We start from the raw sequence: 27,568 nt of genomic DNA, 5'->3' as shown, positions 1-27,568 counted from the left end.
CCTGCCCGGACCCGCCCCACGTCACCCAACTTACCTCCTCGAGCTCCCTCTCACGCCACCTCTTATGGGTCAGGCCCCCCCGGGGGCCCAGCCGCTGGCATGGGCAATCTGTGACCTGGGTACCTTGGCGCACTGCCAGACTGGCACCCGGGCAGTGCCCCTGTCAGCCTGTCACTTGGGAACCCTGGCAGTACCCATGTGGCAGTGCCAAGGTGCCCAGGTGCCGGATTTCTGCCAGGAAGCCTCTCTGCCCATTGCCTGACCACCCGGGGGCCTCAATTCTCCAGCGAGACCTCCCGAGGAGACATCATGACTGGTTCACAACTTTGATGAAGTTACGCTGTGATTCCCCTGCCAACGTTAATGGCAGACGAGGATGACAACTGATTCACAACGGTATCCAGCGAGGCCTCGCTGGTGAGGCTGGTGAATCCCAGGCCCTGGTTGAATGCGGCAAATGTATTATAAATAATCCTAAAGGTCCATTTAAATACGCGCACTTGCATCTTGCCTCGTGAGAGTGAGATCCAGGTCATGGTGCCTCGCGAGGTTCCTTTGACTCTCACAAAACGTTTGGAGTGTCGCGAATCCCGGGGCCTCGCGAGATTAAGCAGCCTCGTTCCAACACTGAGTCGGGTACGACAAGGCCACTGAATCGCGCCCCATAACATTTACGTTTTTTGTGGAAAACATGGATGAACAGAGTCAGAGGAATGCCAGTTACCTTACAACACCAAAAAAACATTTATCACAGCTGAAAAGTTTGACCAAAGTACAATACTCCTTCACTACCACTTATCTTCACAAATGTACACTAATTTCAAGAATAACACAGGTCACAAAATGTATCCTCGGCTACGATGTTGGACTTTGTCAAAATCTTCAGAAAGTCCAACTAAACCACATCCACTGACTTGCTCTCATCAACTCTACTAGTTTCATTCAAGAATTCCAATAGATTTGTGAAGCATGATTTCCCCTTCATTCATCCATGTTAACTCTGTCCGATCCTGCCACTATTTTCCAAGTGTCTGCTATAAAATCTTTGATAATAGATTCTCGAATTTTCCTCACTGCCAACGTCAGGTGAAATTTCTCTTTGTTCTCTAGTATCGAGGGCAAACTGCCTTTGGTTTCTGAAAATTGCATTACTTATCCATTACTCCATTAATTGGCTTTCCCACTTCTCGCAGGGCTATGAGAGTTACCTTCTCTCTCACTGCCAAGCTCGAAACGCTTTTAAGTTTTAGGGCAGTACGGTAGCATTGTGGATAGCACAATTGCTTCACAACTCCAGGGTCCCAGGTTCGATTCCCCGCTGGGTCACTGTCTGTGCGGAGTCTGCACATCCTCCCCGTGTGTGCGTGGGTTTCCTCCGGGTGCTCCGGTTTCCTCCCACAGTCCAAAGATGTGCAGGTTAGGTGGATTGGCCGTGATAAATTGCACTTAGTGTCCAAAATTGCCCTTAGTGTTGGGTGGGGTTGCTGGGTTGTGGGAATGGGGTGGAGGTGTTGACCTTGGGTGGGGTGCTCTTTCCAAGAGCCAGTGCAGACTCGATGGGCCGAATGGCCTCCTTCTGCACTGTACATTCTATGAAAGTTCAGTTAAACACAATCACGAGGTCTGTCTGTCCGAAAGAGGTCACTAGTTTATGAGCAACACCTCATTCTTCCTCCAAATTGCTCTTTACTTCCCACGTCATAAGCCCTCTCAGCACAATGCAGACACAGTTTGAACTGAAAACGCCTTTGTTTAAACTGAATCTAACTATATTTTTACTCTTTTCTACACAGAAACACTAAATTAAGCCCACTTTAATCTGCACCTTATGTCCAACAACCAACAATACAAACATAGATCACTTAAAACCTCTGTTGCCTGGAACCGGCGTAGCATTAAAAAAATTCATTAATAGGATGTGGAGTTGTTTTCTGGGCCAATACCTATTGCCCATCCCTAATTGCCCACGGCTAAGCTATTTCAGACGGCATTTTAGCATTTTAAGAGCCAGCCACATTGCTGGAGTCACATGTAGGCCAGACAGGTAAGGATGACAGGTAGCCTTCCCATAAGCACATTAGTGAACCAGATGGGGTTTTTCCGAAAATCGACAATGGTCATCATTAGATTTTTAATTCCAGATTTTTATTGAATTCAAATTTCCCCACCTGCTGGGTGTGCTTTAAACCTGGGTCCCCAGATACTCTGGACTGCTGAATTACTGCCTCCTGTGTATGACACACTACATATTACCCAAGCTCCAGTTTTTGCGGTGTGTGAAAATGGACATCTGAGGAATTACCTGAGAAGTTTAGCTCTGCACGATCATCAGAGGGTACCTCCAACACTCATCACAACGGAGGGAAGGTTATTCGTGAAGAAAGTACTGCATGATGAACAAAGAAAAGTACAGCACAGGAACAGGCCCTTCGGCCCTCCAAGCCCGTGCCGACCATGCTGCCCGACTAAACTACAATCTTCTACACTTCCTGGGTCCGTATCCCTCTATTCCCATCCTATTCATGTATTTGTCAAGATGCCCCTTAAATGTCACTATCGTCCCTGCTTCCACCACCTCCTCCTGCAGCGAGTTCCAGGCACCCACTCCCCTCTGCGTAAAAAACTTGCCTCGTACATCTACTCTAAACCTTGCCCCTCTCACCTTAAACCTATGCCCCTTAGTAATTGACCCCTCTACCCTGGGGAAAAGCCTCTGACTATCCACTCTGTCTATGCCCCTCATAATTTTGTAGACCTCTATCAGGTCTCCCCTCAACCTCTGCCGTTCCAGTGAGAACAACTGAGTTTATTCAACCGCTCCTCATAGCTAATGCCCTCCATACCAGGCAACATCCTGGTGAATCTCTTCTGCACCCTCTCTAAAGCCTCCACATCCTCCTGGTAATGTGGCAACCAGAATTGCACTCTATACTCCAAGATAACTCTGTTAACAGCTAATCCCATCACTTTATCGATTATTGAGACGAGGTTGGCAGGACGATGGTTTGTTGAACTGGAACTGGAACATATGGAAATGGATGGAATACTCAGAAAGATATAAGAGCAGCTCTCTCATATTTATAAAGAAGGACAAGTCACTTGAGTACGCCATGATGTTTGAACACAGCTTTAAGTGTTGCCCACACAAAATACCTACTTTGGATGAGCACAATTTGAAATTTGTGGGGTTATTCCTTTCAAAATATCACGTCAGATATGGTCATTGATCAGTATGCATAGTGGAGAAATCCGAGGAACTGACTATGAAATGAAAATCGCTTATTGTCACAAGTAGGCTTCAAATGAAGTTATTGTGAAAAGCCCCTAGTCGCCACATTCCGGCGCCTGTTCGTAAAGACTGGTACCATTCCTTTTAGGATATCTATTTGCCAGGATCTCTTTCAAGTGCATATGGAATACTTTACCAGCACTCTATATCAGGATGTGTCAGTATCACAGGTGATATAACCATTATGGGGGAAGAAAACAAGAACATGATCATAACTTACAACTGCTGAAGCAAGTGGCACACAAGGAAGAGTTTTTTAAAAATTTAGAGTACCCAATTATTTTTTCTCCAATTAAGGAGCAATTTAGCGCGGCCAATCCACCTCCCCTGCACATCTGTGGGTCGTGGGGGTGAGTCCCACGCAGACACGGGGAGAATGTGCAAACTCCACACGGACAGTGGGCGGGATTCTCTGAAAATGGGGCTATGCCCCCAAGCCGACGGGAAAACCGGCGGCAACAACTCCGGCGTCAGAGGGCTAGGTTTCCGCCGGAGTCGTCCCCGCTGCTCCAGCCAGTGGCGAAGGGCCGGCGTGATCTCGCGCATGCGCGGAACGGCCGGCATATTTTTGCGCATGCGCAGCTGGCCGGCATATTTCCGCGCTTGTGCAGACCGGCCAGCATATTTACGCGCATGCGCAGAGGTTTTCTTCTCCGCGCCGGCCCCCGGGCAATATGGCGGAGCCCTACAGGGCCCGGCGCCGAGGAAAGAAGGCCCCCACGAAACAGTCCACCCGCACGATCGGGACTGGGCCACCGTAGGGGCCCCCCGGGGTTGGATACCCCTGCGTGCCCCCCCCCCCCCGAGAATCGCCGGGGGGGGGCCACTGTCAACGGCGCCCGACCGGTGTGGCGGGAATCCCGACGCCGCCCGAAAAACGGCGCCGGAGAATAGGGCAGCCTTCGGCGGGGCGGGATTCTCCGACCCGGCGGCCACTGGCCGGGATTCGAACCCAGCGCCGCACTCCCAGTGCTAACCATTGCGCCACATGCTGCCCCACATAAGGAAGGGTTGATGTTCAACGGGCTGAAATTCAATGTTCGTGTACATGAAATTTATTTATTTTGGTCTATTTATTCCGTGCTGGGATAGGTCCTGACCCAAAGCAAACGAGAGGGTATTCATGCCATTGCAAAGACCCCAAAATAAAGAAGATCTTCAAAGATGCTTATGTCTTTAATTTCTTGTCTCCTTACATACCTCATTTTTTCACGATGGCCGGTGACTAGTGGTGTGCCTCAGGGGTCGGTGCTGGTTGAGGACTCTGGGTCTGTACTCGTTGGAGTTTAGAAGGATGAGGGGGGATCTTATTGAAACTTACAGGATACTGCGAGGCCTGGATAGAGTGGACGTGGAGAGGGTGTTTCCACTTGTAGGAAAAACTAGAACCAGAGGACACCATCTCAGACTAAAGGGACGATCCTTTAAAACTGAGATGAGGAGGAATTTCTTCAGCCAGAGGGTGGTGAATCTGTGGAACTCTTTGCCGCAGAAGGCTGTGGAGGCCAAATCACTGAGTGTCTTTAAGACAGAGATAGATAGGTTCTTGATCAATAAGGGGGTCAGGGGTTATGGGGAGAAGGCAGGAGAATGGGGATGAGAAAATATCAGCCATGATTGAATGGCGGAGCAGACTCGATGGGCCGAGTGGCCTAATTCTGCTCCTATGTCTTTTCCTCTCATAGAATTTACAGTGCTGAAGGAGGCCCTTCGGCCCATCGAGTCTGCACCGGCTCTTGGAAAGAGCACCCTACCCAAGGTCCACACCTCCACCCCATCCCCATAACCCAGTAACCCCACCCAACACTAAGGGCAATTTTGGACACTAAGGGCAATTTATCACGGCCAATCCACCTAACCTGCACATCTTTGGACTGTGGGAGGAAACCGGAGCACCCGGAGGAAACCCACGCACACACGGGGAGAACGTGCAGACTCCGCACAGACAGTGACCCAAGCCGGGAGTCGAACCTGGGACCCTGGAGCTGTGAAGCAATTGTGCTAACCACAATGCTACCGTGCTGCCCGGTCTTATGGTGCAACACAAGACTTATGGTTTTATGTTGCACAAAAGTCATCGCCTTTAAGGATATTGTTGAGAAAGGAGGTGCCCTTTCTATCGCATGAAGACCCCAACAACTCTTCGAAGCACTGAAGCAGTTTTTATCAGAAGCATTCGGCTTTCAATTTTATGATCCTGGGAAAATAGCCACCCTGGGAGATGCATTGCAAAAAGATGGGTGAAACTGTTGCATTTGCTTTCGAACCTCTCCCGGCAGCACAGTGCAATTACATTGAGTGGTGATGTATTGGTTTTGGTGTGTGGAATTTCACACCTGCTTATTTGGCGAGATATTTATGTTAAAAACCGAACACAGGCTGCTTTGGCGATGCTTTGGAGAAAACCAGTGATCAGCACACTGCTGAGGTTGCAACATCTCTCAGCAAAGATCCAAGGTTCTGATTGGAAGATGAGGTTCAGACCTGATAACTTGGTGGGTGCATCAGATGCTCTTGGCAGATTGCCTATTCTGGCAAAGATAGCAGATATATCCTTAGATCAACAGATTGTCTTGATAGACTTTGTACTTGAAGCTCCACAAATTGACCTGCCGCATGTCAGCAAAATGTTCTAAGCTGCAGAGAAACCATTATTATGACCTTATCGGAATTATCTAGGCATTTTCTAGGAAGTCATTTCTAAAGGCAAACAGGTCAAGGCAAAAATGTCTGAACCAACATTTATTCCCCATCCCTAATTGCCCTTGAACTGAGTGACTGGCTCAGCTTTTTAGGGAGCATTTAAGAGTCAACCACATTATTGTGGACCTGGAGTCACATGTCGGCCAGACCAGGTAACGATGGTAGATTTCCTTCCCTAAGGAACATTAACGAAATGAATGAATATCGCTTATTGTCACAAGTAGGTTTCAAATGAAGTTACTGTGAAAAGCCCCTAGTCGCCACATTCCGGCGCCTGTTCGGGGAGGCTGGTACGGGAATTGAACCGTGCTGCTGGCCTGCCTTGGTCTGCTTTCAAAGCCAGCGATTTAGCCCAGTGTGCTAAACCAGCCCCTTAGTGAACCAGATGAACTTTTAAGACAATCAATTATGAAATCATGGTTATCATTTAGACTTTTATTGAATTCAGATTTCTCCATTTGTCATGGTGGGATTCAAACCCGGGTTTCCAGACCTGGGGTCTCTGAATTACTAGTCCAGTAAGTAGTCCAGTAACTTTGCCACTACCTCCATATCATACCTGACTCTTTGTGGTGTGACATACTGCCACAACCTCATCATTCAATCGTAGGTGTAGATTGGATGACAACACTCACAAGAGAGACAGTCTCCTGCCCAGGTATGATTAATGACAGTAAAGTAATTGTTAAGAAGGGCAAGGCATGTCAAGAGAATATGCCAAGTCAGCACAAGGAAGCACTTCTGCCGCATGAAAATCCTGTTTATCCTTGCAGCAAACCTGCTTCCAAACTGTTCCATGTTGCTGAGGTCAAGGCTGGAGTAAAGTAGGGAAGTGTCATTGCCCCCATCCTTCACCTTGTCAAGAACAAGCTTCCCAGTGGAGTGGAAATCGCCTCAACCGGTTGAAATCCTTGAAGAAAATAACAGTGACGTCACTCATGGAACTTCAGTATGGGGATAACATTGTCATCTCCACGCTCTCAGAGGGGAATCTCCAAATCATGTTTGACACCTTCGCGGAAGCTGACCAAAGAATCGGTCTTACTTTTAAACCTCAAGATGACTCAAGTCCTTTACCAACCTGCCCCAGGTCAATATCTGGTCTTTCCAGATGTGGAAACTCCACAAAATATGGAATATTTCCCCTACCTGGGGAGCCACCTCTCAACTCAGGCTGACATTGATGTGGACATCCCACATTGTACCCAATCCACGAGGGCCTCCTTTGGATGCCTAAGAATGAGAGTCCTTGACCACCACAACATCCGTGCTGGCACCAAGAGCCTCGTGTATATGACAGTCGTCCACCTGACTCTCAATACGGCTCGGAAACTTGGACCACATACAGTCCAGACCAGATATTGACCTGGGGCAGGATGGTAAAGGACTTGAGTCATCTTGAGGTTTAAAAGCCCTGGAAAGGTACCATCAACGCTTTCGGAGACTAATTCTGCACATTGGCTGGGAGGACAGGCATAGTAACATCAGTATCCTTGAAGACCCAAGAACACCAGCATCGAGGCCATGGTCATTCAAAAGGATGACCCCTGGGCTGGCTACATGCCCAGGATGTCAGAGTCCCAACTGCCAAAGCAGCTCAAGGAAGCCTCCTGAACAAGAGGAGGACAAAGGAAGTGCTTCAATATGACACCGTGAAGGCCTACCTCAAGCAATGCCACATAGACAGTGTAAAAACCTTCACAAGGCCCATGGGGATACTCTAATCAATCTCCTTGTGGAATACGAGCCTCCCTGCTAACGGGTAGAGGTCCGCCCCGCTGGGGCTCATAATTGGACAGTATACCAGGCTGCCTGGTAGTCCCAACTGGGACTTATACTGAGTGCAGCGGCCATTTCCTTTGACTGTAAATAAACTACTGGTTACTCAACTAATCGGCCTCCAGGGTCTTTATAGATGTCAATGTCTGGGCGAGCCTTTCTCAGTAGAGATTTACTTGGAGGAATCTCCTGATTGAAGGGACAGACTTCTCCAAGGACACCCAACAGCAAGAGTAGGCCCAGGAAAGGAACCTGAGAAAGGAATACAGCGATCTGGAGTCCAAGGACCAAATCCCGCCTCCCGGAAACACCTGCAAAGTGTGTGGGTGAGGATGTGGCTCTAGGACTGGGCTCATCAGAACCCATGGCCAGAAGCACCGAGTTTCTGAGGTGGACAATCAAACTCGTTAGCGAGTGATCACCGGAGTCGAAGAAGGTTAGAAATATTATCAATGACGTTTTGGAAAGGCGCTTCAAGATATTTGAGGCAATCAGGCAGAGTCAATATGGTTTTGCGGAAAACAGGTTCAATCTTGGGTCACTGTCTGTGCGGAGTCTGCACGTCCTTCCGGTGTGTGCGTGGGTTTCCTCCGGGTGCTCCGGTTTCCTCCCACAGCCCAAAGATGTGCAGGTTAGGTGGATTGGCCACGATAAATTGCCCTTAATGTCCAAAATAAAAAGGTTAGGTGGGGTTACTGGGTTACGGGGATAGGGTGGAGGTGTGGGCTTCGGTAGGGTGCCCTTTTCAAGGGCCGATGCAGACTCGATGGGCCAAATGGCCTCCTTCTGCACAGCAAATTCTATTGCCGGTCATTGAAGAAGCAACATTCTGCGGATAAAGGTGAACCAATGGATGTACTGCACTTCAATTTCCAGAAGCTATGTGGTAAAATGTCACATCAAATATTATTTCAGAAATGTTCATGGTGCACTGGGGAAGTTATTGGCAAGGCCAGAAGACTGGCGGGCGAACAGAAAACAGGGTGCAGGCTGAAATGGATTTTTTTGGATGGCAAGACCTAAAGAATGGTGTAGCACATGGACCAATGCTGGGGCCTCAGCCCTATTACAATTCATATCAATCATTTAGATGAAGTGACCAAAGCTATGGGGCAGAGTTTTACCATATATTTTCAGAAGTGTTGGTTTCAGTAAGAAAAACAAGGAGCATCCCGTCAGCTCCGACAGGAAAACTCACCATATATTCAGCCACTTTAACAAAATTACTTTCTCCACGTGAATCACGACCCGCCCCTGGCAGCTTGCCTCTGATACGCTCGACCTGAGAAAACTCAATCTTTAGTATTCAGTGGGACGCTCCTTTGAAACACCTCCCCATCACTTGTTCTCAGTCCAGACCAGGGCATGGCTGCCAGGAAGACAGCACCATGTTTTGGATTGGATTGGATTTGTTTATTGTCACGGGTACCAAGGTACAGTGAAAAGTATTTTTCTGCGAGCAGCTCAACAGATCATTAAGTACATGAGAAGAAAAGGGAATGAAAGAAAATACATAATAGGGCAACACAACATATACAATGTAACTACATAAGCACCGGCATCGGATGAAGCATACAGGGTGTAGTGTTAATGAGGTCAGTCCATAAGAGGGTCATTTAGGAGTCTGGTGACAGTGGGGAAGAAGCTGTTTTTGAGTCTGTTTGTGCGTGTTCTCAGACTTCTGTATCTCCTGCCCGATGGAAGAAGTTGGAAGAGTGAGTAAGCCGGGTAGGAGGGGTCTTTGATTATACTGCCCGCTTTCCCCAGGCAGCGGGAGGTGTAGATGGAGTCAATGGATGGGAGGCAGGTTCGTGTGATGGACTGGGCGGTGTTCACGGCTCTCTGAAGTTTCTTGCGGTCCTGGGCCGAGCAGTTGCCATACCAGGCTGTGATGCAGCCAGATAGGATGCTTTCTATGGTGCATCTGTAAAAGTTGGTAAGGGTTAATGTGGACATGCCGAATTTCCTTAGTTTCCTGAGGAAGTATAGGCGCTGTTGTGCTTTCTTGGTGGTAGCGTCGACGTGGGTGGACCAGGGCAGATTTTTGGAGATGTGCACCCCTAGGAATTTGAAACTGCTAACCATCGCCACCTCGGCCCCGTTGATGCTGACAGGGGTGTGGACAGTACTTTGCTTCCTGAAGTCAATTACCAGCTCTTTAGTTTTGCTGGCATTGAGGGAGAGATTGTTGTCGCTACACCACTCCACTAGGTTCTCTATCTCCCTCCTGTATTCGGACTCGTTGTTATTCGAGATCCGGCCCACTATGGTCGTATCGTCAGCAAACTTGTCGATGGAGTTGGAACCAAGTTTTGCCACACAGTCGTGTGTGTACAGGGAGTAGAGTGGGGGGCTAAGTACGCAGCCTTGCAGGGCGCCGGTGTTGAGGACTATTGTGGAGGAGGTGTTGTTGTTCATTCTTACTGATTGTGGTCTGTGGGTCAGAAAATCGAGTATCGAGTTGCAGAGTGGGGAGCCAAGTCCTAGGTTTTGGAGATTTGATATGAGCTTGGCTGGGATTATGGTGTTGAAGGCGGAGCTGTAGTCAATAAATAGGAGTCTAATGTAGGAGTTCTTGTTTTCGAGATGCTCTAGGGATGAGTGTAGGGCCAGGGAAATGGTGTCTGATGTGGACCGGTTGCAGCGGTATGCGAATTGCGGTGGATCAAGGCGTTCTGGGAGTATGGATGTAATGCGCTTCATGATCAATCTCTCGAAGCACTTCATTACGACTGAAGTCAGGGCCACTGGTCGGTAGTCATTGAGGCACGTTGCCTGGTTCTTCTTTGGTACCGGTATGATGGTGGTCTTCTTGAAGCAGGTGGGGACCTCGGAGTGGAGTAGGGACAGGTTAAAGATGTCCGTGAATACCTCTGCCAGCTGGTCCGCGCAGGCTCTGAGTGCACGACCAGGGATCCCGCCTGGGCTCGTCGCCTTCCGAGGGTTCACTTTCAGGAAGGCCAATCTGACTTTACAGAGAGAGCCCTCACCAACCTCTCCATGGGGTTGAGAAGAAATGGGAAAGCCTCTGTTGACCGGGACCCTTGCTCCAGTTAATTGATAGGCACAACAACTTTATCTTTAAATCAAACCACATCTTTATTTGGAACAATGTACTTCTGACTGCTGCAAGACTAAATCCCTTACATTGTCTAATACGTAAATGCTTTTATTTCCCTCTAAGTCGACCACTATATGTTTACAAGCATAGGTTTTAACTGCGAATACGTATGTAATGGACCTGGAGAGGCTTCACGACACACTCGTGCTGGCAAGGCGCAGAGAGGAATCAAACTTTGTCCAGCTCAGAGCTTGAGGTCTTCTTATGTGATGAGGTTTCACTGATGAAATCTCTTTGACTCCCCTTCTTATACAGATCTAGCTGCACTGATCTCATGCTTCCAGTTACGTGCCCACAGAACAGCGCTAAATAATCTTAGGGTGGGATTCTCTGGACTCCGACGCCGAAATCGCGTTCAGCGATCGGCCGGAGAATCCCCGTTTCCGACGAAATCGTGGGTGGCGCTGCTTTCGCGATGCTCCGCCCCCTCCACTGTGGTATCCTCTAGAAGAACGTCACACGCCGTATCGACGGTCTCAGGACGTTGCCTGAGGCCCACCCCCTGTTGCTCCGCCCCCGACCGGCCGAGTTCCCGACGCCGTGGGTCTCTCATGGCCTTACCTGTCGGGAACCCGGCGTAGCGGCTGCGGTCTCAGTCCAGCGCCGCCACAGTCGGGGGCGGGCCGATCCGCGGGCACGGGGGACTTTGGCAGGAGCTGGGGGCACTGTTGGGGAGTGTTCCGGGCTTCGCGAGCTGGCCAAAGGGGGGGGCACTATCTTGCAGGCTGGGTCCGCGCGGGGCCGGCGCCCTGTTGTACGGTCGCTGCAGGCCGCCGCCATGCGCTTGCGGGGCCACGGACCCGGCAATTCTCCAGCTGTATCGGCAGCTAGAGTCGGGTGGTCTACGCTGCCTTCCTGCTAACCCCAGCAAAACGGAGGATCAGTGACCATTTTGCGCTGCATTTTCGGTCATAAAAGGGCCACCGTTCCCAGGCCGGCATCAGGAAAGACCCTGAGAATCAGAGGATCCAGCCCAATGTCTTTTTCTGATCACGAATGTCAAAGAGTGACTCGCTCAGGGGTCGAATTCTTCTCAGGAGCACAATACACGGGGGGGGGTCTGTGTTCAAATTAGTTTATTGCAGGATGCCTGAACTTAGGGCCAGTTGTCCTTGATTACTTTAGTACTTTCTTCCCTCTCCCTGTCCATTTGATTGATTAGGATAAGTTTAGAATCAGGGACATGTATTGCTTTTCATCCTTGATAATTCATCACGGTCAGTCTTTCCCTTGAAGACATTTATTGTCCAGTCTCCTGTTGCCTCTTTATGGCCACTCATAAAATCAGGGACATTTATTGTAAGTCACCTAGGTCACTGCTTCCTGCTGCAGGTTGTGGCAATCATGTACTCACGGCCGAAAGTCATTCATTCTGTTGACTATGGTCCCGAAGTTGAAATCTCTCAGTTGGCCACATTTTCCATCAGGCCAGAGGACTTTCTCTGCTTGGCCATTTTGTATCAGGCTGTAAATGGCCGGCTACACCTGTACCCACGATCGTGCAGACACCCAGCCTGTCAGGTGGCCAATCCCGCCTGGGAGGCTGTGGCCATGATTGTCAGTGCCAGCTCACTCTGAAGGTGGTCGGGGCAGTGCAGGAAGAAGATGAATGACCTTCTCTGTGCAGCCAGGGTAAGTCCGCTTCCTCATGTCTTCCTCAGCACCCCTTTCACACAGCCCACACACCTCCACCGCAATCTCACTCCCCCTCACCTTGTGGGGTTGCAGCGCTTGATCCCCCCCTCCCCTCAGCCCATAATCCCCCTCAGGAGCTCCGGTGCCCCTCAAATGCCTGCTCCCACTCACCTCCCACCCACACCAGACTTCACCTCCATCTGGCGAGGCACGATTGCCGCCTCCACTCTTCCCATCTGTCTCATTGGAGGACACACTCGAGCACAGCAGGTGTGAGAGGGCACACCCGGCCAGAGTGATGCCAGAGCTTAAGACCCGAACCCCAGTTGAGGAATGAGCCGTCGGTTGGAGGACCTGCGGGAGAATGAATACGTGGTCAGTGGGAGGGATGGGTCAGTCTGTGTGGCATTAACAATTCATATGTGTCAAGTCTTGTGGGTGTGGCCCAGTGGATCCTCACCTCTGCGTGTGAGGGTTCTCATGTCTGGCACCCCTTTGCTAGTCTGGGCCCCCTCCCGACGATTGTGGGACAGCCTCTCCTGTGGAATCAGTAGCGGAATAGGTCCAGGTACGGTACCAGGTTTCCTGTTGTAGAAGTGCACAGATTCTGCATTGGCGTCAACACTTAGTCTCAGAATCAGAGACTCCTGCTCAATATGTTTGTAGTTGGTTCACGACGATTTTTCAAAAAAGATAATTCATTACCACATACCCTGCCTGGCGAATAGATGACTCCAGTGCTTAACCACCTGGTTAATGTTCTTGTCTTCTGAAGTACCACTGCAAACCAGTCAGCTCTAAAACCATCATCATGCCAAGAAGGGTCACTCCCATCTCAGAGATGTTCAGGATGCTCAGTAAAGGTGGCCCTGTCTAGGAACAATATACCTATCTTTGTAGCTCATACAATATCGTTAAGCATTTTTTCAAGCCACCAAGAGTAATCTAATTTCTAACTTCTGCTCTCAGTGCTGTTTTAGATATTGAGATCAAATCTGATTGAATCTATATTCATGCGTTTTCTTTCTGTTACAGTGCAAACCTCAAATGGTTAAACTTCCGACGGAACAAGGCTTCAGTTTTGCAGAAGCGCACTGCAGACAGCTGCGAGGTGCCATGTTTGCTCCCTGTCACCAGAAGGTAAGTCATTAACTTAGTAATAAGTATAAAAGTTCGCAAATTATGTGACAAAAAAGAACAAAGAACAAAGAAATGTACAGCACAGGAACAGGCCCTTCGGCCCTCCCAGCCCGTGCCGACCATGCTGCCCGACTAAACTACAATCTTCTACACTTCCTGGGTCCGTATCCCTCTATTCCCATCCTATTCATGTATTTGTCAAGATGCCCCTTAAATGTCACTATCGTCCCTGCTTCCACCACCTCCTCCGGTAGCGAGTTCCAGGCACCCACTACCCTCTGCGTAAAAACCTTGCCTCGTACATCTACACTAAACCTTGCCCTTCTCACCTTAAACCTATGCCCCCTAGTAATTGACCCCTCTACCCTGGGGAAAAGCCTCTGACTATCCACTCTGTCTATGCCCCTCATAATTTTGTAGACCTCTATCAGGTCTCCCCTCAACCTCCTTCGTTCCAGTGAGAACAAACCGAGTTTATTCAACCGCTCCTCATAGCTAATGCCCTCCATACCAGGCAACATTCTGGTAAATCTCTTCTGCACCCTCTCTAAAGCCTCCACATCCTTCTGGTAGTGTGGCGACCAGAATTGAACACTATACTCCAAGTGTGGCCTAACTAAGGTTCTATACAGCTGCAACATGACTTGCCAATTCTTATACTCAATGCCCCGGCCAATGAAGGCAAGCATGCCGTATGCCTTCTTGACTACCTTCTCCACCTGTGTTGCCCCTTTCAATGACCTGTGGACCTGTACTCCTAGATCTCTTTGACTTTCAATACTCTTGAGGGTTCTACCATTCACTGTATATTCCCTACCTGCATTAGACCTTCCAAAATGCATTACCTCACATTTGTCTGGATTAAACTCCATCTGCCATCTCTCCGCCCAAGTCTCCAAACAATCCAAATCCTGCTGTATCCTCTGACAGTCCTCATCGCTATCCGCAATTCCACCAACCTTATAAACTGCAAACTTACTCATCAGACCAGTTACATTTTCCTCCAAATCATTTATATATACTACAAAGAGCAAAGGTCCCAGCACTGATCCCTGTGGAACACCACTGGTCACAGCCCTCCAATTAGAAAAGCATCCTTCCATTGCTACTCTCTGCCTTCTATGACCTAGCCAGTTCTGTATCCACCTTGCCAGCTCACCCCTGATCCCGTGTGACTTCACCTTTTGTGCTAGTCTACCATGAGGGACCTTGTCAAAGGCCTTACTGAAGTCCATATAGACAACATCCACTGCCCTACAGTTATATAGAACGTTGGTTAGGCCACATTTGGAATACTGTGTCCAATTCTGGTCACCGCACTACCAGAAGGACGTGGAGGCTTTGGAGAGAGTACAGAAAAGGTTCACCAGGATGTTGCCTGGTATGGAGGGTATTAGCTATGTGGAGAGATTGAATAAACTGGGATTGTTCTCCCTAGAGAGACGGAGGCTGAGGGGCGACCTGATAGAAGTTTATAAAATTACGAGGGGTACAGATAGGGTGAACAGTTGGAAGCTTTTTCCCTGGGCGGAAATGACAATTACAAGGGGGCACAAGTTCAAGGTGAGGGGGGGAAAGGTTCAGTGGAGATGTGCGGCGGATGTTTTTTTACACAGAGGGTGGTGGTGGCCTGGAATGCACGGCCCAGTGAGGTGGTTGAGGCAGACACGTTAGCGACCTTTAAGACTTATCTGGATAGGCTCATGAACAGACGGGGTATAGAGGATACAGGCGGTTGGTTTAGATAGGACACGTGATCGGCGCAGACTTGGAGGGCCGAAGGGCCTGTTCCTGTGTGGTACTGTTCTTTGTTCTTTTGTAACGTAATACTGTCAGAGTGAGGAACATGGAACTTCCAAGTGGCTGCCCGGTGGTAGTGTTGTAGGTTTGGGAGGGCCAGGCCCCCCATGCTTCATTTTCTCTGTCGGGGATGACTGTGACACACTGGTATTGTTACTGGACAAGACCCAGAATAATGATCTGGGGACCCGGGGTCGAATCCCATCACGGCAGGTAATGGAATTTAAACTCAATAAAATATCTGGAAGTAAAAGACCCTTTGAAAGAGCGTTCTGCCCATTTACAAGTGTCCACGCTGCCCTATCCCCGTGATCTCATAACCTAACCTGCACATCTCTGGACATTCAGGGGCAATGTATCATGGCCAATCTACCTAACCCATACTGAGGGAATCGGGGCACATAGAGGAAACCCAAGCAGACACTGGGAGAAAGTCAAACCTCCACACAAACAGCCACCTGAGGCCAGAGTTGAACCCAGGTCCCTGAGTGACCCTGGCGGAACCCAAACTGAGCGTCCGTGAGCAGGTTATTGCTGAGTAAGTGCCGCACTGTTGATGACTCCTTCCATCACTTTGCTGATGATGGAGAGTAGACTGAGAGGGGGGTAATTGGCTGGGTTGGATTTGTCCTGTTTCCCGTGTACAGGACACACCTGGGCAATTTTCCACATTGCCGGGTAGATGCCAGTGTTGTAGCTGCACTGGAACAGCTTGGCGAGGGGTGTAGCAGGTTCTGGAGCACAAGTCTTCAGTACTATTGCTGCAATGTTGTCAGGATCGATAGCCTTTGCAGTATCCAGTGCCTTCAGCCATTTCCTGATATCACGTGGAGTGAAGCAGAAGACTTGCATTTGTGACACTGGGGACTTTAGTAGGAGGCTGAGATGGATCATCCACTCGGCACATCTGGCTGAAGATTGTTGGAGGAGGTTCTTGGCTCCTCCAGCATTGAGGATGGGGCAACATTTATGGAGCCTCCTCTTCCTCTTAGTTTTTTAATTGTTCACCACTATTGATGACTGGATATGGTGGGGCTGCGCTGCTCAAATCTGATCCATTTGTTGTGGGACTGCGTAGCTCTGTCTATCAATTGTTTGAATGCAATTAGTCTAGCGTTGTAGCTTCACCGGGTTGGCAACTCGTTTTTAGACATGCCTGGTGCTGCTCCTGGCTTGCCCTCCTGCACTCCTCATTAAACCAGAGTTGGTCCCCTGGTTTGATGGCAATGATAGAGCGGGGGATATGCCAGGCCAGTTTACAGATTATGGTACAATTCTGCTGACGGTGCACAGCCCCCCATGGATGGTAATCAGCAGGAGGTTTCCTTGCCCATGTTTAACTTGATGACATGAGAATTAATGGGATCAGAGTCGATGTTACGAACTCCCAGGGCAACTCCCTTCTGACAGTTTGCCCCTATCCCGCCACCTCTGTTGATCTGCCATGTCGCTGGGGCAAGGGTGGTGATCATGGAATCCCTACAATGCAGAAGGAGGCCATTCGGCCCATTGAATCTGCACTGGCCCTTGGAAAGAACACCCTATTTAAGCCCACACCTCCACCCTAACCCCACCTAACCTTTTGGGGCACTAAGGGGAAATATAGCATGGCCAATCCACCTAACCTGCACATCTTTGGACTGTGGGGGGAAACCGGAGCACCAGGAGGAAACCCACGCACACACGAGGAGAATGTGCAGACTCCGCACAGACAGTGACCCAAGGCCCGGAATTGAACCTGGGACCCTGGAGCTGTGAAGCAGCAGTGCTAACCACTGTGCCACCAAGAACAGTCACACATCGGGTAGTTCCAGAGTAACCTAGTCTGTGTAGCATTCTGTATGTTATCCTTCCACATGTAAATATTCAAAATAAGTTCTGTATGAATCATTGCAAGGACAAGACAACAAAACACAACATGGTACCAGGTGTGATGAACATTTAAGGAAACAACAGAAAAGAGAAAGGAAAATCGGCCGAAGAACAAAACAGAATAAAGAATATTCTTCAACCGACCTGGTAAACTACTGCCTGTGGTGACTCAACCCAATAAAAGATGGTGAAGCGTGAGCTGGAGAGTTTAAAGGCACCCCACCAGCTTCAAATATCGGGTAACGTAGCCGAAAACTGGCACATTTTCAAACAGCAGTTTCAGCTCTATGCTTTAGCCCTTGGCCTGCAGGTGTAGCCTGACAAGAAGAGCATTGTGTTGCTGCGAGTGGCCAGACGGTTACTGCGATATATATTGGGACACGCATTCGATGAGAAGCAAGCGAGGGTCCAGGCGAAAGATGACCAATCCAATGTGGTGCTGGAAGAGCCAAAGGGAGTTCCAGTTTTCTGGTTCACAGTCTTCAAGAAGGTGTGTATACTCAGTGGTGTGTATACTCAATGGTGAGATACAGGAGCATGACGGTGTGTATACTCAGTGGGGTGTATACTCAGTGGTGTGTCTACTCAGTGGTGTGTCTACTCAGTGGTGTGTATACTCAATGGTGAGATACAGGAGCATGACGGTGTGTATACTCAGTGGGGTGTATACTCAGTGGTGTGTCTACTCAGTGGTGTGTCTACTCAGTGGTGTGTATACTCAGTGGTGTGTATACTCAGTGGTGTGTATACTCAATGGTGAGATACAGGCACATGACGGTGTGTATACTCAGTGGTGTGTCTACTCAGTGGTGTGTATACTCAGTGGTGTGTATACTCAGTGGTGTGTATACTCAATGGTGAGATACAGGCACATGACGGTGTGTATACTCAGTGGTGTGTCTACTCAGTGGTGTGTATACTCAGTGGTGTGTATACTCAGTGGTGTGTATACTCAATGGTGAGATACAGGCACATGACGGTGTGTATACTCAGTGGTGTGTCTACTCAGTGGTGTGTATACTCAGTGGTGTGTATACTCAGTGGTGTGTATACTCAATGGTGAGATACAGGCACATGACGGTGTGTATACTCAGTGGTGTGTCTACTCAGTGGTGTGTATACTCAGTGGTGTGTATACTCAGTGGTGTGTATACTCAATGGTGAGATACAGGCACATGACGGTGTGTATACTCAGTGGTGTGTCTACTCAGTGGTATGTCTACTCAGTGGTATGTCTACTCAGTGGTGTGTATACTCAGTGGTGTGTCTACTCAGTGGTGTGTCTACTCAGTGGTGTGTATACTCAGTGGTGTGTATACTCAGTGGTGTGTCTACTCAGTGGTGTGTATACTCAGTGGTGTGTCTACTCAGTGGTGTGTCTACTCAGTGGTGTGTATACCCAGTGGTGTGTCTACTCAGTGGTGTGTATACTCAGTGGTGTGTATACTCAGTGGTGTGTATACTCAATGATGTGATACAGGAGCATGATGAGTCCATATTAAAGCATCTACAAGATGTGAATGTTAAATGTTTAGAGCGTACACAGCCGATGAACTTCACTCTGGAGGGGAGGTTACATTTGAGCCAAATGGGTATTTGACAAACGAGGTAATTATGAAAGCGTACCGCTTGGAACCACAGCCTGGCGACTGGGGATTCTCATCTTGTGATGAACCAGAAATCACGGGATGCACTGGGTGCCAGATCAACTGGAAGACAGGAAAGATGTCACATTAAAGACCATTAAAATAAAACCGAAGCAAAACGGTCACAAAAACTGCACCAAATGACTCAATCTTCAATTTCTTCAGTCCTCCGGAAGCCACGCAGCATCGAATGTGAAATAAAGGTTCTTCAGAAAGACTCGCTGCTGACTTTGAAATTGGTTGAATCCTGTGTGATCACATAATTGCATGTGCAATGTGGTATTTTACAGAAGTCTTTGCTGACGACACAGACTCCGAAGATGAGTACATTGATGAAGACGTTACAAACAATGACGTGAGCAAAGGTCTGGATGATGAGCCGGAGCTGGGTGAATATGAAACGCGAGTAAAGGTGTTTCGCGGGAGTGATGGCGCACTCAGTGAGGGAGTCTGTGCAGCGCAACGCCGGTGATTTGGCGGGACAGACGAGGTGATCACAAAGGAGGCCCAGACTGTGCCGGACCTCGAGCAGTGCAAATACTCTGAGGTGGCCCACGTGGAAACGAACAGCAAGATTGCAGCAGTAGACACCTGAGAACCAACTCAAAACAGCAAATATCGTATTCTGTATGTTATCCTTCCACGTGTTAACTAATAAATCATCATTCTAAGTAAGTCATCAGCAGTTCTGTATGAATCATTGCAAGGGCAAGGCAACAGAACACAACATGGAGTACAGAATAAATGGGAATATACTAATCGGGGTAGATGAAGTAAGAGACTTTGGTGTACAAGTACACATGTCCTTAAAGACAAGGTTGTTAGGAAAGCAAATGGAGTGCTCACCTTCATTGGCCGAGGTATAGAATATAAGGATATAATGTTGGAATTGTACAAGACACTGGTGAGGCCACGACTGGAGTATTGTTGTTTCTTTTTTTTTCCAATTAAGGGGCAATTTATCGTGGCCAATCCACCTCCCCAGCACATCTTTGGGTTGTGGGGGTGAAACCCACGCAAACACGGGGAGAATATGCAAACTCCACACGGACAGTGACCCAGAGCCGGGAATCGAACTTGGAACCCTGGAACTGTGAAGCAACAGTGCTACCCACTGTGCTACCATGCTGCTTCACTGCCTGAGTTGGTGGTGGAGACAGAGAACCGAAACACTTTTATAAAGTACCTGGACCTGCAGCTCAAGTGCTGTAAGCGACAGGGCGGTGGACCCGGTGCAGGAAGGTGAGATTAGAAAAGGGCAAATGGTGTTCTCAGGCTGCCGTGGGCTGCATTTGCTTCCTTCTGGGCTGTAACCTTTCAATGATGCTATGATTCTGCCACTATTGCTGAGACCAGCAGTTAATTTCTGATTTAGTAACTGAATATAAATTCCACCAGCTGCCGTGGTAGGATTTGAACATGTGTCCCCGGAGCAACAGCCCGGGCCTCCGGATTACCAATCCAGTGACATTGGCACTAAACTACTGCCTTCTCTGGACCTGTAAAATGTAACTGGTAAGGTGCCACTGCGTGCTCCTGCCAGTGTGGAGCTGGCTCCCGTTTCAGACCTGGGTTCTGACAAAGTTCAGCCCAATGTATTTGGTCGGTATCATTGAAGAGAAGCGCGTCGATGAGGAGGATAGAGTCAAGATTCGAATTCTGATGGACTTCAGAGTTGATGTCATGACCGTTATTGGATAATTGAGCGTGGACACAAGCAAGTTGCGTTCCACTGAGCTGGTTCTTGCAGGTGAATGATATGGTTGACTACAGAAAGGGCAAGAGGAGGCGAATCTACCGGATATGACCAAATTTGGCAAGAAACCATTTGTCTGTCATACATGTTAGAATATGTAGATATATTTAAGTGAAATAGGAGTTCAAACATAGAAAATAGAAGCAGGAGGAGGCCATTCGGCCCTTCTAGCCTGCTCCGCCATTCAATATGATCATGGCTGACTCTCCATCTCAACGCTATACTCCCAGCTCTCCCCATACCCCTCGACACCTTCAGGGCCGAGAAATCTATCTATTTATTTCTAAATTATATTCAGTGACTTGGATTTCACAGCCTTCTGTGGCAGTGACTTCCACAGGTTCGCCACCCTCTGAGTGAAGAAGTTTCTCTTCATCTCAGTCCTAAATGTCCTATCCCGTACCCTGAGGCTGCGACCCTTTGTTCTAGACCCTCCAGCCAGAGGAAACATCATCCCTGCACCCTGTCCAGCCCTGGCTTTTGTTTCGGTGCAACATCGTGGGCCGAAGGGCCTGTGCTGCGCTGTATCGTTCTATGTTCTATGTTCTAAATTATATGAAATGAAAATCACTTATTGTCACAAATAGGCTTCAAATGAAGTTACTGTGAAAAGCCCCTAGTCGCCACATTCCGGTGACTGTTCGGGGAGGCTGGTATGGGAATTGAACCGTGCTGCTGGCCTGCCTTGGTCTGCTTTCAAAGCCAGCGATTTGGCCCTGTGCTAAACCAGCCCCTATCTAAGGAAATCTAAGGATATCTAAGGAAATAAGGGAGAGTATCAAATTAAAGGAAAAAGCATCCAAAATGGCAAAGACACTAGAGGACTGGCAAATCTTTAGGGGGCAACAGAAAGCTACTAAAAAAGCTATAAAGAAGAGTGAGATAGATTATGAGAGTAAACTTGCTCAGAATATAAAAACAGATAGTAAAAGTTTCTACAAATATATAAAACAAAAAAGAGTGGCTAAGGTAAATATTGGTCCTTTAGAGGATGAGAAGGGAGATTTAATAATGGGGGATGAGGAAATGGCTGAGGAACTGAACAGGTTTTTTGGGTCAGCCTTCACAGTGGAAGACACAAATAACATGCCAGTGACTGATGGAAATGAGGCTATGACAGGTGAGGATGTTGAGATGATTGTTATCACTAGGGAGGTAGTGATGGGCAAGCTAATGGGGCTAAAGGTAGATAAGTCTCCTGACCCTGATGGAATGCATCCCAGAGTGCTAAAAGAGATGGCTAGGGAAATTGCAAATGCACTAGTGATAATTTACCAAAATTCACGAGACTCTGGGGTGGTCCCGGCGGATTGGAAATGAGCAAACCTGACACCACTGTTTAAAAAAGGAGGTAGGCAGAACGCGGGTAATTATAGGCCAGTGAGCTTAACTTCGGTAATAGAGAAGATGCTGGAATCTATCATCAAGGAAGAAATAACGAGGCATTTGGATGGAAATTGTCCCATTGGCCAGACGCAGCATGGGTTCATAAAGGGCAGGTCGTGCCTAACTAATTTAGTGGAATTTTTTGAGGGCATTACCAGTGCGGTAGATAACGGGGAGCCAATGGATGTGGTATATCTGGATTTCCAGAAAGCTTTTGACAAGGTACCACATAAAGGATTGCTGCATGAGATAAAGATGCATGGCATTAAGGGGAAAGTAGTAGCATGGATAGAGGATTGGTTAATTAATAGAAAGCAAAGAGTGGGGATTAATGGGTGTTTCTCTGGTTGGCAATCAGTAGCTAGTGGTGTCCCTCAGGGATCAGAGTTGGGCCCACAACTGTTCACAATTTACATAGATGATTTGGAGTTGGGGACCAAGGGTAATGTGTCCAAGTTTGCAGATGACACTAAAATGAGTGGTAAAGCAAAAAGTGCAGAGGATACTGGGGGCGCAATTCTCCACTCCCACGCTGGTTGGGAGAATCGCCTGGGCCGCCAAAATTTCCGGGGACGCCGGTCCACCGCCCTCCCGCGATTCTCCCAAGAGGTGGCCCATTGTCAGGGCCTGAATCGGTCAGGACCGGGGCCGTTTCGCGCCGCCGTGAACCTCGACAGCATTCACGACAGCGCGGCCACTTCGGCGTGGGGTGGAGAATCCCGCCCATGAAGTCTGCAGAGGGATTTGGATAGGCTAAATGAATGGGCTAGGGCCTGGCAGATGGAATACAATGTTGACAAATGTGAGGTTATCCATTTTGGTAGGAATAACAGCAAAAGGGATTATTATTTAAATGATAAAATATTAAAACATGCTGCTGTGCAGAGAGACCTGGGTGTGCTAGTGCATGAATCACAAAGAGTTGGTTTACAGGTGCAACAGGTGATTAAGAAGGCAAATGGAGTTTTGTTCTTCATTGCTAGAGGGATGGAGTTTAAGACTAGGGAAGTTATGCTGCAATTGTATAAGGTGTGAAGGATTTAGGTTATTCCGGACCTGATAATACTTTATTAATAACCTATGTTCCAGGTTAACCCACAAAAGAGGGAAAACTGTTTCTCTGCTGAGAGTCAGAATAGATCTCACGAAGGGGGAATGCTTTTCCAGGTCTCAGACAGTTAAACAGGATCTCAGTTACTTTTTATGGGAAATGTTCAGATACGTCACTCATAACTAAATCATTACCTCTATCGTCGTGGGTCCTTAGTCATTTAAGACTTCCTAAATGAGTGTCTAGGAGTTTAGACTTTGAGAGTGAGTCTGCACAGTATAATTTTAATCAAAGTATTTTTATTATAAAAAATACTCCCAATAGATACAGAATTGCAGAGTTAAAATATTAAACAATTAACAGTCTTTAGTTATCTGTTAATAATATCACATTGTTTACAGTCCTATGTTATCTGCTAACACACTAACTTCTCTCAATAGAATGAGATATCTGAATCATGGAAAATCCTAAAGTATCTCCTATCAATTTCTTAATACATTTCTAAGAAGTTAAACAATACTTACAACACCTGAGGTTTTGTCTGACGAGGCAAGCCTTTAAGAACAGAACTGACTCTCACCCTGAAGGGGGGTCAGAAGAAATGTGTTGTACCTTCGGCTAAAATGTCTCCTCTTTATATGCATGAAAATTCCCTTATCGGTCAAGGACGGCATCTGTCAACCTGTCACTTATTGATGGTTAATTACCGATAGCCAAATGGCTAATTGGATGTATTATCATCAATATCTCTTTTAATGGTCGTAGGGTCTGTGTAAATGTCAGGTGTCCTGAGATATATTGGCAAGGGAAGGCCTATTCTAAGTGTCAAGAGGTATAGTTAGGGAAAGAGTTGTTATCTGGAGAATTCCCTGTCCTTATGTTTTGACTATCTATAGGTGTAGGGAGTTATTGTCAAATAATTTATGGTTTGTCAAAAGAACAGCCTTTCTTTGTTTGTATTAATGAGTCTTTGGAACCATCTCGAGTTTCTCCCATCAGGTGATAACCTCTACCTGACCTTTAGCTGAAGTGGTTTTATTCCAAATTGAATTAGAAAGCTGTTTGTATTAATGCCTTATTTTAAACCGAATTCTGCAGCGAACATGATATCCATCACAGTGTTAGTGAGGCCACACCTGGAGTATTGTGTTCAGTTTTGGTCTCCTTACTTGAGAAAGGACGTACTGGCACTGGAGGGTGTGCAGAGGAGATTCACTAGGTTAATCCCAGAGCTGAAGGGGTTGGATTACGAGGAGAGGTTGAGTAGACTGGGACTGTACTCGTTGGGATTTAGAAGGATGCAGGGGGATCTTATAGAAACATATAAAATTATGAAGGGAATAGATATGAAGGGAATCATGGCACAGCGAACGTACTGACGCTACAACGTGCGGCAACTGTGGCTCCGCCCACTTAAAGCGGCAATGCCCTGCCAAATCCCGACGATGCCTGAGATGAGGCAAACTTGGACACGATGCTGCTTTATGCAGATCAGCTCAGCCTGCCGATTCATATCATATTATTAAAACATGCTGCTGTGCAGAGAGACCTGGGTGTGCTAGTGCATGAGTCGCAAAAATTTGGTTTACAGGTGCAACAGGTGATTAAGAAGGCAAATGGAATTTTGTCCTTCATTGCTAGAGGGATGGAGTTTAAGACTAGGGAGGTTATGCTGCAATTGTATAAGGTGTTAGTGAGGCCACACCTGGAGTATTGTGTTCAGTTTTGGTCTCCTTACTTGAGAAAGGACGTACTGGCACTGGAGGGTGTGCAGAGGAGATTCACTAGGTTAATCCCAGAGCTGAAGGGGTTAGATTACGAGGAGAGGTTGAGTAGACTGGGACTGTACTCATTGGAATTTAGAAGGATGAGGGGGGATCTTATAGAAACATATAAAATTATGAAGAGAATCGATAGGATAGATGCGGGCAGGTTGTTTCCACTGGCGGGTGAAAGCAGAACTAGGGGGCATAGCCTCAAAATAAGGGGAAGTAGATTTAGGACTGAGTTTAGGAGGAACTTCTTCACCCAAAGGGTTGTGAATCTATGGAATTCCTTGCCCAGTGAAGCAGTAGAGGCTCCTTCATTAAATGTTTTGAAGATAAAGATAGATAGTTTTTTGAAGAATAAAGGGATTAAGGGTTATGGTGTTCGGGCCGGAAAGTGGAGCTGAGTCCACAAAAGATCAGCCATGATCTCATTGAATGGTGGAGCAGGCTCGAGGGGCCAGATGGCCTACTCCTGCTCCTAGTTCTTATGTTCTTTTGTTCTTATTCTGTTTTTCTAGATCAGCGTAGAACAATATTACATGTCATGCAAATCAGTAACTACAAAGTGCTACACCGGAGAAGATGGACCATGTTTCTGCGGTGCTATTGCTGCATACAGTCAAGCATGTTGTCGACAAGGAGTTGTCATTGACTGGAGGAAAGCAGATAATTGTCGTAAGAACTATCATCCTGTTGGCTCAAACTTCTCATTCATCTTGTAGCTTGTGATGTTACTCTACTGTTTGTGTTCTTTATGATTCATTTCTTAAATAATAACAGTAACAACTACCCTATTAGATAGAACTTGAGCATCACAGAATACTCTCCAAGTATTTTGCACCTTTAATTACTTTGGAATGCAGTACTGTAATTATTTTTTATTGGTATTGACCTCTTTAATAAGGAAGGCTGTCTGTTCATCGCACATCTGCACTCTTTAGTAATGAGGATGGGGGAAATTTGTCACTTTCTCATTCTCAAGACAAGTGATTGGACAGCAAGATGACAGAATAATGGGCAAATGTGAGGTTATTCACTTAGCCTTAAGAATAGAAAAGCAGAATATTTTTTTTACAAGTATTAAACCTGTTAGTGTTAATGTCCGGAGAGACTTGGAATACTTAGAACATACAGTGCAGAAGGAGGCCATTCGGCCCATCGAGTCTGCACCGACCCACTTAAGCCCTCACTTCCACCCTATCCCCGTAACCCAGCAACCCCATCTAACCTAAGGTCAATTTATCACGGCCAATCCACCCAACCTGCACGTCTTTGGACTGTGGGATGAAACCGGAGCACCCGGAGGAAACCCACGCAGACACGGGGAGAACGTGCAGACTCCGCACAGACAGTGACCCAGTGAGGAATCGAACCCGGGACCTTGGCGCTGTGAAGCCGCAGTGCTATCCACTTGTGCTACTGTGCTGCCCGGTAGCACGGTATCCTTCTGCAAGGATCTCATTAATTTAGCATGCTGGTGCAGCAAGCAATTAGAAAGGCAAATGGAATGTTGGCCTTTCCTGCAAGGGGTTTCGAGTACAAACGTAAATGGTCGGGATTCTCCGACCCCACGCCGGGTCAGAGAATCCCCGGGAGGGCGCGAGAATCGTGCCGCGCCGCCCCGATGCCGGCTCGCCGATTCTTCAGCGGCGATTTTTGGGCGCTTGCGGGACCGCCGCCGCGCTGGTCGGGGGCCGTTGAAAGCTGCACCCCCCCCCCCCCCCGGCGATTTTCCGGGTCCTGGATCCGACCCTGGGCGGGAGCGGGGCCTCCACGGTGGCCTCGCCAGCGACTGGGGCCTACCATTCGTCGGGTGGGCTGGTTCCGTGGGGGCTTATGTTCCTCCGCACCGGGCCCCTGTATGACTCCGCCATATTGCCCGCGGGCTGGCGCGGAGACGGGACCCCACGCACGTGTGCGGAATCACGCCAGCCATCCCGCGCATGCGCGATCTCTTGGTCAGGCCACATGTGAAATTTTGGTCTCCATATTTAAGGGATGATACACTTGCATTGGAGACAGTACAGCAAAGGTTCACTAGATTGGTCCCAAAGACACGAACGTGAGAGGCCGAGTAAAGTCACACCACCAGGGTCCCAGGTTCGATTCCCGGCTGGGGTCACTGTCTGTGCGGAGTCTGCACGTTCTCCCCGTGTCTGCGTGGGTTTCCTCCGGGTGCTCCGGTTTCCTCCCACAAGTCCCGAAAGACGTGCTGTTAGGTGGATTGAACATTCAGAATTCTCCCTTAGTGTACCCGAACAGGTGCCGGAATGTGGCGACTAGGGGCTTTTGACAGTAACTTCATTGCAGTGTTAATGTAAGCTAATTGTGGCAATAAAGATTATTATATTATAATTGGATTTCTGTTCTGTGGAGTTTAAAAGAATGAGAGGAGACCTCATTGAAATCTCCAAGATTCTGAAGAGGGTTGACAGTGTAGATAATGAGATGTTTCTACCCCTAACTGGGGAATTCAGGAGAAGGAGGCAGAGTCTCAGGATAAGAGGCTGACCAGTTAGGACGGAGATAAGGAGAATGGGCTGGATTCTCCGCTTTGTGACACCAGGGGCGAAATTCTCCCCCAACGGCGCGATGTCCGCCGACTGGCGCCAAAGACGGCG

General features: G+C 48.0%; 1 protein-coding gene across 1 annotated transcript in view; it reads left to right on the top strand.

The window, feature by feature from the left end:
- LOC140429947 (uncharacterized) overlaps positions 1–27,568 on the top strand; it is a 470,344-nt gene that overhangs the window by 329,402 nt on the left and 113,374 nt on the right. The window contains exons 28-29 of the mRNA XM_072517537.1: positions 13,563–13,667; positions 25,466–25,622. Coding sequence (XP_072373638.1) covers positions 13,563–13,667; positions 25,466–25,622 — 262 coding nt within the window. The remainder of the gene's footprint in view (positions 1–13,562; positions 13,668–25,465; positions 25,623–27,568) is intronic.

This window comes from Scyliorhinus torazame, chromosome 9, assembly GCF_047496885.1.
Source record: "Scyliorhinus torazame isolate Kashiwa2021f chromosome 9, sScyTor2.1, whole genome shotgun sequence".
Lineage (NCBI taxonomy): Eukaryota > Metazoa > Chordata > Chondrichthyes > Carcharhiniformes > Scyliorhinidae > Scyliorhinus > Scyliorhinus torazame.
The sequence above is the reverse complement of the archived record's forward strand: the minus strand, read 5'-3'. Positions and strand labels throughout refer to the sequence as shown.